Genomic DNA, 18,672 nt, shown 5'->3' on the forward strand with positions numbered 1-18,672 from the left:
AATAATATGTTGTTAGACGACTGTCTAAAGAATCAAATCCCTATATCCGCCCCCCCCCCCCTCATTAAGGAAAGGGGCCATTGACCAAAAAAAAGAGGGACCATCCTAAAATATTTTAACCAATAAACTGAAGGTCAATTAACAAAAACAGAAACAATGAGTTTGAGTAAATGACATGTTCGCCCGGACAAGTCAGTGTTATAGACTAGTAAATAATAGTTATTTCTCACATCGTATTATAGACGGCTTTCCGCGGATATAGAATGTACAATTATAAGATTAAAACTAGTTTTTTTTATTCCTGAGGCGCATTTGTACATTTTTATATTCGTAGAAAGCTGGATATAATACGATGCTAGAAATAGTTTTTTCGTATGGATGAGAACCGGTTCCTATCCACAGGATTCGAATGAATACGAGAATAATATTAATTAAACTATTACCGGGATAGACTGTATGTAAAGAAGCTTATTCACAACATCGATAACAGCTTCTCTATTTTCACCCAAATTTTCATCACCTTAAATAAAAAAAATAATGGATAAATTCTAATAATATTAACGTTGTTAGTTTTCTCAAAACCCTTTTTTAATAAGCTCATTGGAAAAGGAAAACAATTTGGATCATGGTAAGAAAACGGAGTAGCGGATTCGTCTTATTATTTCAGTAGCTTTTAATGTGTTATTTTAGGTTATGTTATTTTAATGATAATGACTTCCCCGCAGGGTTAGAGTCACTTGCAGGGGTTAGAAATAGAAAAAAAGCTACTGTGAAAATACGAAGAAACCAGCTACTTCGTTATCATTCCATGATCCAACAATTTTAAATGTAAAGAGATAGGTTACGTCCAAAATATACATTTTGATTCAATTATAATAATGAAAGAGGCAAAAAAAATTTCTTCAGATGCAATATCCTTCCCTAACACAATAACAATCTTACCTAACAAGGGAATAACCAGGGTTAGGGCGTGCACTGCTATTTCTCTAGCTACGGGCTCCCACGACCCCAAATGATCTACCAGGGCTGTGAAAACCTTCTCTTTGTCCGTGCCACCAAGATCTGCCGAATCTTGCAACAAGTGCAACAACAACATAAAGTCAAACATCTGGAGTACATAAACATTTGCGGGATTTTTTACAAAGAGGTTGGCGCATTTTTCAAGATTAATCATTGAGGCCACTTTTGAGCTTGAATGTAGGGCAAAAAGAGCGGTAATTATTACTGGTAACACTTCCAATTTGTCCTCAAGATTCTCATCAACGATTTTGTGAAATACTTCATCGAGGAGGGAAGTCAATTTTGCTTTGTCCACTTGCTTGAATGATCTGCAGATAATAATGCTTTCTTTTAACGTGTCTTTGCTGCTTGAAACATTGATTTTCTCTACCATCTTATTTGTGAACAAATCAGAATTCTTGACCTTTCTCAGGGCTGGCACTAGATTAAAGTCTAATGTGAAAATCTTTAAATTTTCCAAGTCAGAAGCAAGTTTGGGAGTAGCTTCGCTTTTGACTATGCAAATATGGCTCAGTTGTCTGCTGATTAAGTCATAGTTGGTATCAATGTGTGTTTGAACCCAAGCTAGGTAGGGTTTGAAGTAGTATTCATCAAAGATGGGATTCTCTATAACTTCATTCATTAACTCACATACAAGATCAGCCTAAAATTATATAGTTTGTTATCAGTAAATGGCAACATGTCGGCTTGGTATCGGGTTCGAGCCAGGACCACAGAACAGCATACTAGAGACGTTAAAAATTGTACCTAATGATACTATACCAGGCAGCGTGTGTCATTAAAAGTACAAGTAGGGTAAATGCCTTGGCTGAAAAATAGGCAACAAAAAAATGCTCTCATTGGTTATCTTTGGCTACTGAGTCAGACTTAACAATTACGTATTTTCAGCTATTTTAAGTGCCTATTCGTGCGACCTTCAATTAAGTTAAAATCTGTATATAACAAAAATTCCAAGTATTTTTGTAACTTTTCAACTAAAGACTGACCAAAAATACAGTAGTGACAGTTTGTAATAGAGTAAACTTTACTGAAAAGCCGAGAAACTACACTGCAAAGCAGAACCATATATGTTCATTATAAGAATTAAATCGTTTTATTAATATCAAAATATTTACCTCAAAATTACTTTTAGTAACAAGCTCAATACATTTCTCATAAACCTCTGAACTTTTATCTATACTCTCCAAGAGCAAACTTCTGTAGCATTTGAACAGATTAGCCGATGGTTGCTTATCCGTTGGTGTACAGCTTTTCAGAAAATCCGCCAATGTGGCCGAGTCTCTGACAAGGAGGCCGTTGTTGGCGCTGATTAGGATGTTGAGACAGTCGAGGAAAATGAGATGATTGGCGCAGTTTTGTTTGATCTTGTCAAATAGTTTGTCTTGGATTGGCTTGATAAATTCATGGGTGGTATGCTCACACACAAACTATAATATTATTATTAGGGTACTTTCAGAAATACAATTTTTTTTCTTTTTAATTCGTATATTAGGTTTTAAAATAGCGGAAAAATACGATCCAGATTGCTTTTCCTAGACTTACACTTTAAAATATCATGACCAAAAATATAAAGTAATTTTTCAAGTTTTAAGTTTTGGAAAATAATTTTAATTTAATTTTAAAAAAACATGTTATTAATAAGCTAGTAAGGTATATTATAGATTTTAGGCTTTTTACTTTTTAGTATATTTATAACTAGCGGCTACGCCCTAGAGGCCAATAGGGGAACTTGAGGGAGGGGGGCGTCGGTCGATCCTCGACATTACATTATAGTTGCACATTACAATTTTTTTCAGAGAAGGGTTATAGGGTTTAGAGGGCGATTACCCTCCCTCAACATAAATATAAACCTTTCAAGGAACTATAAGAAGCATTTCTGTTTAGGAGAGTCATATAAATTGGTCCAACAGTTAAAGAAATCCTTTGGTACAAACAGACTTCCTGTTACTTTTAAATAAAGATTGTACTAATTGACATTTCCCCCGATTCCCTTATTTACTTAAAACACCAAATTTTTTTCCCAAACTCTTAAAGTATCCTAAATTTTCCTTAATTAATTGTATGAGAATAGAGTTGTGGTGGCCAGGTAGAATCTCCAGAAGAATGTCCAGGGTGCTCTCCAGCTGGAAATTAAACTTGCCATCCACAGCTTTAAAACTCTCGAAGAAAAGCTTTGCAACAGCTATAGGATCTGTTGCATCCTCCACCTAAAATAATTACTCGAGTTTTATTTGAACAAAGATTAAAAGAAGAAGAAATGCAAGGAAAAATGTTTGAGATCAGTCATAGTTCATAACTATAAACATGTAGTTTAAAATTCCCGATATCAACCCAAACTATGCCATCTAGTCTTGGCCCATTTATCTTTAAAAATAAGGCACTCTGGAAGAACAGGCATAATTTGTTAAAAACCACGAAATATATTTTTCTTATATAAAACTCCCCACGTCGATGAAGAAAATGAGAAATTGATTTTTAACTTCTGTCAATGGTAAGTGGATGAAATTAAAACACAAAACAAAAATTATTTTAATAACAAGGATGACAACTTCCATAAAAGCGAAGCTCTGAAACGGTAGGACAAACGGACATGAACACATGTATAATGTCAGAACTGAATAATCAGAATGCGAATGTATAAGCAAAATTGTAAGTAAATTTGTTGAAGAACTGCTTGATACAGGATAATGATTATTAATATACTTACATTTTTAGGACTTGATTATAGAGTTGGTTCGCTTATAATTTTGTACTTTGTTGTCCCAGGAATCAGTATACCAAAAATCAGACCAATCAGATAATTAGGTTACATACAAATTTGTTGTTAAAAATGTAAAAAAAATCAACATGTTTAAAATGGACGTACGGACATTCTGGTAATTATTATAGAGTTGCTACGCTTTCTAACTCGTACCAAACTACTAAAGGAATCACCATTCAAAATTTGAAATCGATAGGACAATTCTAACATGCCTAAATTAACGAAAAAAGCTATTTAAAAAAGTAAAAAAATCAACATGTTTAAATGGACGTACGGACATTTGGTAATGATTATAGAGTTGCTACGCTTTCTAAATCGTACCTAACTACTAAAGGAATCACCATGCAAAATTTGAAATCGATAGGACAATTCTAACATGTCTAAATTAACGAAAAAAGCTATCCGTTACGGACGGACGGACGGACCGACCCTATTTATAGAAAAGCTTCGCCTTTAAAAATAATACCTTAGACAAAATGATTTCGGCAAATTCTTTCTTATCCTTGGCTTTTCTGTATAGAAAGGAAATAGCATCTGCTCCAAGATACCTTAATTACAAATAGTACAGGATTATAATACAACAAGATTAGTTTTCAAGAAAACTGATGCCTCTTTTCATCGAAAAAGTATTACTATCCTTTCGTGTAAAGACATAATACAAACGTTATGGGGACCATTATTTTAGATGTCCCAAAGGCCATAGAAATGACGAGAAATCATTGAATTATTTTTTGAATTGGTGAAAGAAGTATAAACTAGGTGCCTTTTTTATGCTTTTAATCAAGAGCAAGAAAAAAACGATGAAAGCATCTTTTAATGCTTTCCCTCATAGTGCCTATCGAGCATGGAACCCACCCATTTATTTTTAAATAAAATGAAAATAAAGAGAGAAAAGGGGCGTGTTTAAGTGCTCGCATTAGCACTTTGAGGGGAACCGCAAATCTTTTCTAATTAGAAATATTGTGAATAGCATTGGTATGCCAGATGCAAAGATATTTGATGAACGTATATCTGATTGTTTAGTATCTGCAAACCCTTTATGACCATTTTTTTTATTTTTGAGGGATGTACATATAGATCCTAGTTGAAGATGATCTACGCTACCTAGAACACACTAACCTTATGAATTCTCTATTCTTGAGTGAAAACAAGGGACATAGGACTGTGTATACGTCTTCCAGATGCTGAGATATTGGTCGCCACAGAATTTTCATCAAATGTCCAATACACCTAAAAATATATAGTTAGGTAGCAAGTGCCATGAAGATTAAATTAAACAATAGAGGGACCATCAACTAAATGTAACTCATGGAAGGGTCCCTGACCCAATTTTGAAATCAGCTTATAGCGTCGAAAATATAAACACAGCCGAGTCGTTAAAATAGAACAGATAGCAATTATATATGTCTCAGCGAGTGTGTCTATCTGTGCCAAGGGATCTCGCTAACCGTTGAATCGATATGGTTTACACTGTAGCTTCTCATAGGTCCTGGGAAGGTTTAAAACTAATATGGGAGAGGGTATCATCACAACCCCAAAAAAAATCACCGCTAGAAAAAAAATTACCCGAAAATATTTTTTTTTACTTTTCTTTTTAAAACTAAAATTGAAAAGGTGGGGTGGTCGACTCCATCCCCCCCTCCTCTCAAGTGTCCCTAGAGGCCATACTTGACAAATTAAAAAACAAAAAATAATTTAAGCATTTTTTATCCTTATACTAAAGTAACAGGATGTCTGTTTGTGTGTTTGTTTGCACCGAAGGATCTCGCTAACCGCTGAACCTATCAGGTTCTCCTTAACAGGGTAGCTTCTCATAGGTCCCGGGAAAGTTTATAACTTTTTTCTTGGGGGGTGGGACACCCCCAAACCCCCCAAAAAATGAAAAATCCCCCCCCCCATTTTTTTTTTACTTTTTCTTTTAAAATCTAAAATAAGAAATTGGGTTATTAAATTCGACTCTCTCCTCCTTAAGTGCTCCTAGAGACCTCTAGGGGCGTAGCCGCTAGTTATAAATATTTGATTAAATCCTGACCTGAAAGTATTTTTGATGGTGTCAGGGTCCTCAATTACAAGTATGTTGTTATGAAAAATGTTGAGAACCTCCTCCAGGTGGGGATAGAACTCGTGCTGCATGTCCGTAGCAAAACCTGCCAACAACAAATAAGGGATAAGACAATGGGGGGGATTACTTGCTAAAAAGTATCATGGAGGCCGGGAGGGGATATTAGGCTGTTTATTGCACTGGTCCCCAAAGTTTTATAATAGCGTTGTTTTATTCGTTGTTTTTTGAATTTGGGAATTTGAATTTTGATTGGTTGGTATATTAAGTTGGGCTCCTATTAGTATTCTAAAGAAGGGATAATTTTGTAATTCATCATTGGGGATGTACATCAATTTATCGGCTATTGTCTTATCCCTTTAGATCCCTGATACAAGATGCATACCCAATGATGACAAATATAAAGAAATTACACCTATTGAAGGGGGGGTTTTTTAATGCAACCATCTCGTAATCAGTGAGCAAATGGCACTTAGAATTCGAATTTCGATCTGAACTTTAACATGAGTAATCCTTGGTAGGTCTATTTTCCCTAAATCGAACAAAAAGTTGGAAAAGTAATGGCTAACGGCTGGCGGCTCAGCCGTTTTGCCATTTTTTGGATATCTATATTGCAAATAAGTCACGAAACCTATGTCCACATAATACTCAATTCCACTCTAAAACGCTATCAGACGGTTTTAGACGGTAGCTGTTGGTACTAGAAGTTTTAAAAATGGTTATTGCTATAATTTAACATGAATTTAACCAAAAATATGTTTTAAAAAGTTGATTCCTACGTTGATGATGAATTTACCCTGAAAATAGGCAAAAAACGGCTAAACAGCTGAGCCGCCAGCCGTTACTTTTCCAACTTTTTGTTCGATTTAGGGAAAATAGACCTACCAAGGATTACTCATGCAAAAGTTAAGATCGAAATTCGAATTCTAATTGCCATTTGCTCACTGATTACGAGATGGTTGCATTAAAAAAAAACCCTTATTTGTTGAAAAGTTGCTATATCAAGATGGTAATACCTGCCGTTAACTCTAAAAATGGCTGAGCACTCAATGCAGTGCATGTCTCAAGACTTGTCTTCAGAGCTTCATAGATTTCTGCTTTATGGTAAAGAACCTAAAATTATATTAAATATTGATAAATAATTTTCTCGTATTCATTCGAATCCGGTGGATAGGAACCGGTTCTCATCCATACAAAAAAACTATGTCTAGCATCGTATTATATCCAGCTTTCTACGAATGTAAAAATGTACAATCATAAGATTAAAACCAGTTTTTTAGCCGGTGACTTCGGCACCTCGGGCTAAGAAAAACTAGTTTTAATCTTATAATTGTACATTCTATATCCGCGGAAAGCCGTTTATAATACGATGCGAGAAATAATAACTATTCTAATATGGCTCAGGAATCCGCCGCTATCGCCGTAAACCTCAGTGTCAAGTGCAAATATGTGGAATATTTTTTGTTAAAAAATTTGTTTGAAATTATTAAAAATTGTCTAATTTTGTGCCTCTTAAAAGCTACCACAATGCCAATTTTCAGTGCTATAATTCTTTGTTTTTATTTGAGATCTTTTGAAATCTAGTTTTGGTTTCAAAAAGTGTCACAACCGCCCCACCCCCTTGATTTAGCTTGTTATTGCTGCAATACCGATGAAAATACATAGGTAGTTGACCTAATTTCTACCTGTGGAAGAGTAATATGCTTGTTAAGGGCTTTAACCGCAGCATTGAATTGAGTTGATCTGTTGAGGTTGTACCAGTACTCTAGAGTGGCATGGAACACGCTGCTGTGTAGGTCATCCTCCTTGTCTTGTAACTTAATAAAAATATCAAATATAAACATATTTTAATAGTTATTTATCGCATCGTATTATTAAAATTCTAAAATTATAAGATTAAAACCAGTTTTTTTAGCCAAAGGCTCAGCCTAAGATTTTCTTAAAATAAGAGGTTCTTTTTTAAAGAATTAAATTCGAAAAAGTACGAATTTTGTGAAAAAATAAACCTTTTTTTTAAAGAAACTTTAGGTATGTTCTTATTCTTTTCAATAAAGGTACTGAGAAAGAGAGGTAATGTCTGATTGAGCCAATAGGAGAATCGCATCGGTACATACATTTATTTCATTGGTTGAAATTTTGTACACATTTTGTTACGAACGCATGTTTTTTTTCATTTCATACATATATAAAAGTCAGCTGTAAACAGTATATTATCTTAGTAGAAAGCTTTGCGGAATCAGAGGCAATTGCCCAAAAATTTCGTTTAAATTTGAAAGCTTAATTTGGTGGATTCTTTAAAAAAAAGTTAGGCTGGCTACTCGCTGGTGAGGCAAAATTATTTTTGTAAAAAATCCTCCAAAATCGAATAAAAAATTTACAAAAATTAAATAAAATCTTGAAAAGGGTTATTAACATATGATTTTGTTTAATTTTTGTAGATTTTTAATGTGCTTTTGGATGATTTTTCACAAAAATAATTTTGCCTCACTATCGAGTAACGAGTCTTTCATTTTTTAAGAATCCACATAAGCTTGAGTCGAAAGTAAACAATACTTTTGTCTGCTAGAAATGTTCCTTCATAGATTTGAAGAAAAAAGGGTCCAGAATATGCTTCTATTCTTATATTTCTATTTTCTTTTCATAGATGTGTCTAATTGTACTAAACATTGGATTTTACGGGATGTCAACATAATGAATACCATTTTTATTTACAATTTATTGTTTCTTACCTGATTTATAACAGATTGTTTTGTTGATAACCGATAAACAATGCTGTAGTCAGTTGCAATCTTATTTTTGAAGGATACGTAATGGCTGCCTTTCCGACCTTTTCTATCAACCTCTTTCCTAAATAAAAATTCCAGGATGTATCATTGTATATTTTTTAACATAATTTATATTTGTTCCATAGTCGTCTTTTACTTGAGAAAGCATGAACGTATTTACAATAAAGCGTCCTAGCAAGCTTTTTACCTCTGTAGTGGGTCTTACTTGAGATACTTGTAAAATAAGCAGAATGGCATTTTCGTGATCCTAAACGAGTGGACAGATTTTTATGAAATTAGTACCATTTTAAAGCGTTAATTTTTCTCTACTGATTTTTCTTTTATTTGAATTTTTAAGCCCACAAATGACGGATCTCGAGTTTTAATTATGAAACATTTGTACTTATTATATTCTGTTAAAATCTTGATAATCTTGTGATATCTCATATGAGGCCATATTTTTCCAAGAAATCGATATACATATAATGCTCCGCATTTATATGTATATTTGACCTTTCTATCATCTACGCGTGTAGGTTTTAGGCGATATTTAACTTATGTACTTTTGTAGAAGAGAGCTCCAGTTATCCAGGGATTTGGCATCCTCAATGCATCACGGAGATTTTCCATGCACAACTGAACGTGACTAAACGGGAAACTCAACATACACTCCGGCCTGCTGATATATCCTACGCAGACCTACGTGTATCCCTTGCCATCCCTGTATGATCAGAAACGCCCCCTCAATACTTCAATACTCTCTGTAATTTTCCTATATGTATATTGATATAATATGTATTCATTAATTTTGTGTAAACTATACTTGTCTATTGAAAATACATCAGTTCCGCACAAACAGTTGTTAGTAGAGTATCAACTCCAATTTGTGGGCAGCTAATCATAGCTGCAATTAATTATCCAGAAACATATAAAATCCCCTGTGGGTACCTGCGTGTAGTATTCGTTATTTAACTTAGCGGAGACGTACAAACGAAGGGAACGAGTTGCTTCGCTCTTGGATCGCTTCAGCCACAACGTTACCATTCCAACGTGAAGTGCCGCCACACCGCTCGAGGCGGGCTTTAATAGTTTTTAAAAAGCTATCTATTACGTCCGATCTGCTACAGTCAAACTGGTGACAGCTGTGCTTGGATAAACCGCAGTGCTCAACAGGAGATTTACGAGGAAATTACCCAGAGGAACTACGGTAATTTCGGACGATTGTGTACATCCAGACGAGTTTTATGAGAACTGAGATCAGAAAGGACGAAAACCCCTGTGTTTGGAGACCAGTGTGGAGCCATACTGACGTCTGGGACATCAACTTGGTAAAATTTTCCTTAAATTTTGAAGAAATTTCGTTAAGTTTCAAAGATGGCGCAAGCTCAACAGGCCGCTGATCTAGAGCAGTTGAATTTGCAGCGTGCTATTCAAGAGGCACAGGCAGCAGGAGCGCCGAATGAGAACGCTCAACTCATTGCGCTAGGCGAAACCTGGTTGGAGAACCAGCGTCGGAAGCTTAACAAGCAGAATTTTCCCCGGTTTTGCAACCGTGCCGGAGAAGATTGGGATGGCCACAAGACTAAGATGGCCAACGCGTTTAGAATTGCCAGTCATCACCCATCGGATCAAGAGGGCAGGAAAGGCCAATACATCATGAGTCTCGACGGAGAAGCGTTCCAAATGGCCCGAGAAGTCGCTGACAACCAAGATGCGCTCACCCTTGAGCAGGTAATGGATAGGCTGGACGCCATATTCCTAGCACCATCAGATTCAGACATCAACAAGGACGCGTATAAGCAGTTGTCGCAGGGCAAGAACGAGATTCCGCAGACGTACCTTGCCAAGAAAGAGCAGATGTGGTTGAAGGCCTACTCCCCAGACAACCGTGATCCAGGCCAATTCCGGAAAGAGGTAACCCTTGGTTTACGCCATCGAGAGGTACGGAAAAGAGTTTTCTGTCAGCTACCTAGTATTACCAGCATGGGTGTCCTACGGAATGTTATTATGAACGAGATTGCCACACAGCGCCAGCTTATTCACCATGGAGATGCTGAGGATACCTCCATGGATGGCCTCGCCACGTCCAACCGTGTCATCTATCGCAACGACGGCACCGAGGATATGGAGGTCAACGCTGTCGGAGATGGAACTAGTAGCGTCAAGTGCTACAATTGTAACCAGACAGGCCATTATTCGCGTAATTGCCCTAAGAAGAAACAGCAAGCGAGTAAGGGTACGGGCGGTGCCACCAAAGACAAACCGAAAGGCAACTGTCGGAGGTGTGGCACGCCTGGCCATTGGCAGAAGACGTGTACTATTCCTGAAGACAAGCTGTCGAACGTGCGCAAGAGGAACCAGGAGAAGAACGCCAACAGCGGCGGACGCGGCCGACAATATCAAGATCGTGGCCGGCACGCCGTGCGAGAGATGCGTACCAACGAACCTGGAGACGCGGACAGTGGCGTAGGAGATGATGACCAGGCGCAGTTCTACGGAGATGTCAACTGTCTGGAAGCAGTTGGCCACAGAAGCAAGACTTCAAAAAATGTGAGAGAGGGCTCCCGTCGGTAGGTCGGAGTCCCTCAGCAGCTGTAGACCCTACCACCCTCAATCAGATGCAAGGACGGAGAGGCGCCCGGGCCATGGTTAAGATCAGCCTGCGTGCAAATGGACCGACTGTGCGGACCTATGGTCTCATCGATACCGGTAACAAGTTGCACGAAGGAGTCGCCGTAAATGAGGAGTTAGCCCGGAAACTACAGTTGCCGATCGTTCCTTGCGAGTTATCAGTGGGAACAGCGGCGAATGGCGGCGATATGGACGTCATCGGCCGTGTTTACAACATCAGCGTTATCTTGGGAGACGATTGTCCTAGCTACATTCGAGAGGCCTTGGTTATACCTGAGCTTCGCACCCCCATCAATCTTGGGTGCAAGTGGGTCGAGGAGATTCGTGGAGTTCTAGATTACTCATCACCGGTGCAGGCGGCGTTGGTCGTGAAGCAGACGAGAGTCCCGCTTGTGCAGTCCATCGACTACGAGGTTCCAAGTACCTCAGAAGACGAAGAGCGGTCTGGAAAACCGCCGGGGGAGCACTCGCCCCCCAACCCTCAGATAAGTGTTTCATTACGAGCCTTCGAGGAACTGAATGCAGAAATAAGTAGCTATAGTAATGCTGTAAATGTTTGTACGCCCACTTTTAAAGATTTATGTAAAGCAGAAGATAATTTTGCGAATGGTAATGTGCACCATTCACGTGAGTTTTTAGCACTTAAACCGGATTCCGTCGAATCATATGTTGCGCAACTTTCTTTTAAGCACAAAGCAAAAGCAGATTTTGAGCGCAAAAACGTTTGGACACGTAATGTCAAGGGACCGCTTCGTAATTCCCAAGGGCCGGCCGTTCGTTTGAAAACCGTCGCAGTAGGTAAGCGGCCGCGTCCTGTCCGTTTGTCCGTCCAAGCGACTAGGATTCTCGCGCCAGAGTCAGTGTCTGTCGTGAATTTTCTTCCTAGCCGAGAACTCCGACCGCAAGCGATTGTCATGGTAGAAGAGACCGTTTTAGATGATAGTCCAGTGCGTGTGTTGGAGGGAGTATACAGAGCCCAGCAAAATGGGATAGTCCGCATCCCTGTCGTCAACTTGCAGGAGGCGCCGTGCATTGCATCGGCCGGGTGTGTGTTCACCGCCGAGATGTGTGAGGACAGCAGCATGGTGATCAACACCGAGAGCTTGGTGTTGAGAGAGCCACAGGAAGTTATTCAGTCAATGTCCGAGAACAAGACGAGCGACGCCACCAAGCCCATGACGAAGGAGCAGATGGAGAACCCCACATTCAAGGAAGTCTGGGAGGACCTGGAGATGGAGGACAACGAGTTACTGAACGAGCACCCCGATGTCAAGAAGCAAGTCAAGGAGCTCATTTATGAGTACAGAGACATATTCAGTCGCGAGGCCCCTGGGCACACAGACCTGGTAACCATGAAGTTGAAGCTCAAGCCAGGGACGGAGCCCATCAGGCAGAGATACAGGGAGTTGAACCCTAAGATGTTGAAGGATCTGGAGGCACAGATGGCCGACTGGCTCAACCAAGGAGTGATCGAGCCGAGTTCATCGCCATGGGCGAGCCCCCTTGTTCCCGTGCGCAAGAAGGATGGAAAGATCAGATGGGCAGTGGACTTCCGCAGGTTAAACAGTTGCTTAGAGCAAGATAGTTACCCGCTGCCGAGGATACAGACGCTATTGGACCGCGCAGGAGGACATCGTGTTTATTCAACGTTAGATGCCACAGCCGCCTACTTCAACATCTCCATCGATCCAGCATCCAGGGAGCTGACGGCTTTTGCCACGCCAACGGGTTTGTGGCAATTCCGCCGCATGCCCTTCGGCATCAGCACAGCACCAGCGGTATACAGCAGATTCATCAGCACCGCAATGAACCCGCTGGGAAGCGAGGTAGCGCAATGCTACCTCGATGATGTAATATCATACAACCTGAGAGTTGCGGATCATGTACCACAGATGCGACAGGTTTTTGAGGCCCACCGCAAGGCTGGAATCAAGCTGAAGGCTAAGAAGAGCAAGCTGTTCCAGAAGAAGATCCAGTATCTTGGCCACATGCTTAGTCACGAGGGTATCGGTATGGTGCCAGAGTATGTGGAGCGTATCAAGAACTGGCCGCCGCCCTCAACTGTCGCCGAGTTGAATAGTGTCCTTGGTTTTTACGGGTACTACCGGACCTTCATACCGGAGTACGCCGACTTGACGTGTGAGATGAATGCACAGAAGAAAGCCACGAAGCTAGAGTGGACCCCAGGGATGGATGAGCAGTTCCAGCAGTTGAAGGACAAGTTCCAGAATGCCCCCATCCGCGCTGTGCCCGATTTTGAAGCGGATACCCCATTTCAACTGACCACCGACTACTCCGGAAGAGCAATCAGTGCGATCCTGAGTCAGGTTCAGAATGGCGCCGAAAGATTGATCGCCGCCATGGGACGTAAGACGACTGGCGCGGAGCAGAGATATCCCTCATGGAAAGGAGAAGCCTCCGCAGTTATTTATGGCATCAGAAAGTTTCGGACAATCCTGAGCTTCAAGCCGTTCCAAATTAATACGGATAACAGCGCCCTCAAGCAGTTGAAGTCACTGAAGAAGAACACTGGCATGATGGCCAGGTGGACTGAGGAGCTGGCTGGTTACGAATTCCGTGTGGTTCATCGGCCGGGGAGACTCAATACCAACGCCGACGCGTTAAGCCGGCGTACCGATGCTGACATGCCAGACCCCACAGCCGAGGAAGAGGCTGAGCAGGAAGAGTACGTCGGAGCTGTGAATGATCCCGCCGACGAGCTTCCTGACCGCCGAGAACGGTACAGAGACAGAGTGTACCGGCATCAGTTAGACGACCCTATTTTGGAAAAGGTTCGTAGATGGATAGGCGTTGACCGGCGTGCACCAGACAAGGCAACCCTGCGTGGAGAGAGTAGGGACGTGCACCGGCTGGCTGAGATTTTCGACACTCTGCGCATTGCAGAAGATGGAGTCATTGAGCAGGAGATCAACACCTTCACCGGGAAGAGACGCAGAATCATGGTCCCTTTGTCCCTGAGAGAAGAGGTGTTCACTCACTGCCACAGAACTACCACCGGAGCGCATTTCGGCATGCACTCCACCATATCGAAGTTTTTGAGGAATTTTTATTATGTGGGACATCAAGCAGACATCCGCCTGAGGATCGCCGTCTGTCATGACTGCGTCCAGAAGAACATCAAGGCCAACATCAAGATAGGAGCGCACGTACCCATTCAAAACGGGTACCCGCTCCAGACAGTTTATATGGATGTGGTGGGCAAGTTCGACACAACTACCGAAGGATACAATTTTATCCTGACACTACAGGACGGATGGTCACGCTTCGTTCAGGCGTACCCCTTGAGACAGAAGACCGCCGACGAGGTCGCCACGACGATTATGGACAAGTTCATTTGTACCTTTGGATGCCCGCAGGCATTCCACAGCGACCAGGGAAAAGAGTTCTGCAACACCATCATGAAGAAACTCTTGCAGAAGCTCGGTGTTAAGCACGAGCTAGGCCCCGTGGCGAACCCCCAGAGCAACCTTATAGAGAGGTGGCACCGGACCATGGAAGAGACGCTGAGAACCGTGATTCAAGGACGGGAAACTCTATGGCCAGAATACTTACCTGGAGTTGTCCTGGCATACAACACGAGGATCCACAGCAGCACCGGCGTGACCCCCTTTCTTGCCTTCCAGGGTAGAGAGGCTACTCTACCCGCGGATTTGATTTTGCGGTTACCAAACCCTGACGATGACAAGGATATTCCCACCGCCGTGAGAAATTTATTGGATAGATATACGACCATGTATGAAGCCATGGCAAAGAGTCAAGCAAGCACCATTCGAAGAAATGCTTTGCAGTATCACGGCAGTCGCGAATTTCGAGTAGGCGACAAAGTTTTCTATTTGGCACCCAACCATGGTAAAGCAAAGAAGAAGATGACCAAACATTGGAGTGGACCATACTTAATTACCGAGAAGTGTGCCGACGTTTTATACAAGATTCAGACAATACCAGCGGGAGAAAAGGAGGACTTGGTTGTACATGTTGGTCGGTTAAAACCATATTACCCCCCAGCAATGGCAGATGGAGACCCAACTTCTCCCCCAGAACCATTTGAAGAAGACGGAGATGAGGCAGGGGAGCAAATTCCCTTGAATCCAGAAAGGCAGGCGAAGCCGCCTAATCCAAGAGTTGATTTCTCAAATGGGGATGACAGCGATGATGAGGAGGGACCCCCCAATAGACCGGGAGGAGCACCACCACCACCGCCCAACATTGACCCCCTCAACCTTCCCCTACCGGATACACCACCGCCCAGATCACCGGCGATGCAGCGCACACCGCGCAGAGAGCAGAGTGAGAAGAGAGGGAGGGAGAGAGATCAATCTTGCGAACCGTCCGGTTCGGGCACTCAACGGAGAGATGCCAAGCGAACCCCCGATAGAGAGAGAAGCCCGAGAAGAAGCTCGCCCCCGCAGACACCGCGCCGAGATAGAGAGCGCGAGCGAGCTACGTACACATACCCTTCCGCACCCCGGGTAGAGAAGCGCGCTCTGAGCGACAATGAAGAGCCGTCCACGGACTCACCCGAAAAAGGGGAGAGGGTTAAATCCGGAGGAAAGAAGCAGAGGAGTGGGACACTTTGGCAACAGCAAGTGGAGGAGAGCAAAGAGGTGTTAGACAGCTCGGACGAGGATATGGACCCGCCTGCAGTGGCTACACTTGCGCGGACAATCAGAATCCCCGTCAAACGCGGAGCAAAGCTGCCGTACAAGGGTACGAAAGAGAGTGCGGGCCATGACATATACTGCCCCGCCCACACAATCCTTCCCCCTGGGCAACAGACTTGCGTCCCTCTCAAGCTACACACCCGTGTACCCCCCGGATATTTTCTGAAACTCTTTGGCCGTTCAAGCATAGAACGGGAGGGAGTAATTTTACTGGCAGGATTAGTGGACAGCGACTACACCGGCGAGATACAAGCAGTCTTCTGGAACTTGAGTACCGAAGCAGTGGAGTTCAACAAGAATCAACGAGTGTGTCAAGCGGTGATCCTAGAGACTCGCGAGGTGGAATTTTATCATGTCGATAATCTTCCTACCACTGATCGCGGTGCTAACGGCTTCGGTAGCACCAACCAGTAAGGCATATTCAATAGATATAGTAGATTGCACAAACCCTTCCACCATCAAGAAATTCAACAAGGAAACAATATGCAGAGCAGAGGAACCTACACAAGAAGTTCCAGTGAAGGAGCGCTACACAATCCTACAGAGGCCAACACTGACAAAGGTACATGGATACTCCTGCGAAGTGAGGGTATCCTTGTACCATTTCAAGTGCGGAGTTTGGGGCCACCTCAAGTTGCAACAGGTACCCCAAACTATGAGGCACGAAGAAATTACTGCAGAAAATTGCCGCCGCATGTCACTGTTGCAGGAATATCAAATTTCTGGCTACGGTGACCCTATCAAAGTGAAACTTAACCGCCCAACCTACGTTTCGGCAACCCTGGCCGGATCCCTGAAGATGGAAGACGACAAGATCACCTGCATTGGGCAGACCATCCGCATGGGCGACACCATCCACTACAACACCCTAAAGTTAGCTGAGTACCAGATTCTCCTTAAAGAAGAAACTTTTCTGGTTAGCAACAACAAGGTAGAGAGTGAAACGGATCATCTATCTCTACCATGTCCATATCATAAAGGGGAGTGCATCACTGGCGCCGCGACATTCGTCTGGAATATCAACGACAGTTCCTGCACTCTACAAATGGTCAACACCATCAACCCCCTCACCACCATGGACACCTACCTAGTGGACCACCAGCAGCAAGTTTTACTCAACACTACAGGCGCAATGAAATTAATGCATTGCCCCTTTAATGTCATCACCACGGACCACGACGGCATCTACCTGGGCAAGACCAGCGAACTCAGCAGACTCGCCACCATCGACCCCGGACAGATAGATGTGAACCTTCAAGCTGCAGTACATTTAAATTATTTAGCCTACAGTATGCGCCAGACCTTCAGCCAGTTAGATGTAACACTACGGAAGACCATATGCGAAACCCATTACCATGGAAAGTCAGACCAACCAGTGCTGCTACACGAGCAGACTTACGGACTCTTGAAGGGAGACCTGTTGATGACCTTCCAGTGCACCAAGAGGACTCAGAAGATCAAGGACGACATCAATTGCTATCAAGATATACCTTTGGATCCTGATGGTTATGCAGATGCTGCAACTAAACACTATAAGTTGCATTCTACAAGGGTAACGTGTTCAGCAACTTTCCCCCTAACTGTCAAGTCTAAAGAAGGCTGGATTCAGCTGACTCCCGCCATCATCAAGACTCAGGCCCCCATGGAAATGACCATCGACACCCCTCTAGTTAATTGGACGGATTTCAGCCATGGAGGAATCTACACGGAACGAGAGAGAGCTGAATGGTTACATACCCTCACCTTCCCTTCCTACACCGAAGCAAGCCTGAAGGAGATCACCTACGGACTCTGCATCGGAGATGGAAATTGTAACCAGCTTTCTACCAACAACCTACCCCTGTATACCCTTGAGAACCTAGTGCCGGACATGGAACGCAAACTTGATTTGTGGAGCAGCGTCAAGAGCTGGCTCCATGAATATGGCGACCTAATGGCATTCGCATGCCTGGTCATCCTAGGGCTAAAATTTATCACTGATCTGATATGCATTATCCTCACATTTCTACGTGTAGGACCTGGAGCCGCCATCGCCTTAATTGCTCACCTTTATCTTTATAACAAGCATTCCTACCAGAAGCTTATGAGGAAGAAGAAGGCCGACACCAGACCTGAGAGGCGAGAACCTACGACAACAGCAGAGACAACGTCGCTATTACCAACGACATCAACCCCGAAGATCCAGATGACAGAGATACAGCCCATCATGTTAGATCCTGCATCCTTGCCATCATACAACACTGCGACTAAAACATCTAGGCTATCAACCTTAATACCATGACATCGCAATAGGTAATATTGGCCGACCAGTCTATTGTCTTTGCCAATTTGAGCGTTATGTTATCTGGCACGTCTGTTCGCCAGATAAAAAGGGGAGAAAATGTAGTGGGTCTTACTTGAGATACTTGTAAAATAAGCAGAATGGCATTTTCGTGATCCTAAACGAGTGGACAGATTTTTATGAAATTAGTACCATTTTAAAGCGTTAATTTTTCTCTACTGATTTTTCTTTTATTTGAATTTTTAAGCCCACAAATGACGGATCTCGAGTTTTAATTATGAAACATTTGTACTTATTATATTCTGTTAAAATCTTGATAATCTTGTGATATCTCATATGAGGCCATATTTTTCCAAGAAATCGATATACATATAATGCTCCGCATTTATATGTATATTTGACCTTTCTATCATCTACGCGTGTAGGTTTTAGGCGATATTTAACTTATGTACTTTTGTAGAAGAGAGCTCCAG

General features: G+C 42.1%; 1 protein-coding gene across 1 annotated transcript in view; it reads right to left on the reverse strand.

Moving 5' to 3' along the window:
• LOC145322667 (small subunit processome component 20 homolog) overlaps positions 1-18,672 on the reverse strand; it is a 58,174-nt gene that overhangs the window by 37,749 nt on the left and 1,753 nt on the right. Inside the window, exons 2-11 of the mRNA XM_080164861.1 lie at positions 8,570-8,687; positions 7,526-7,657; positions 6,857-6,953; positions 5,814-5,928; positions 4,901-5,011; positions 4,248-4,329; positions 3,069-3,227; positions 2,136-2,447; positions 943-1,663; positions 444-520 (exon numbers count right to left, since the gene is read on the reverse strand). Of these exons, the coding sequence (XP_080020987.1) occupies positions 444-520; positions 943-1,663; positions 2,136-2,447; positions 3,069-3,227; positions 4,248-4,329; positions 4,901-5,011; positions 5,814-5,928; positions 6,857-6,953; positions 7,526-7,657; positions 8,570-8,687 (1,924 nt within the window). The remainder of the gene's footprint in view (positions 1-443; positions 521-942; positions 1,664-2,135; positions 2,448-3,068; positions 3,228-4,247; positions 4,330-4,900; positions 5,012-5,813; positions 5,929-6,856; positions 6,954-7,525; positions 7,658-8,569; positions 8,688-18,672) is intronic.

This window comes from Acartia tonsa, chromosome 6, assembly GCF_053477335.1.
Source record: "Acartia tonsa isolate MP-2025a chromosome 6, ASM5347733v1, whole genome shotgun sequence".
Classification (NCBI taxonomy): Eukaryota; Metazoa; Arthropoda; class Copepoda; order Calanoida; family Acartiidae; genus Acartia; species Acartia tonsa.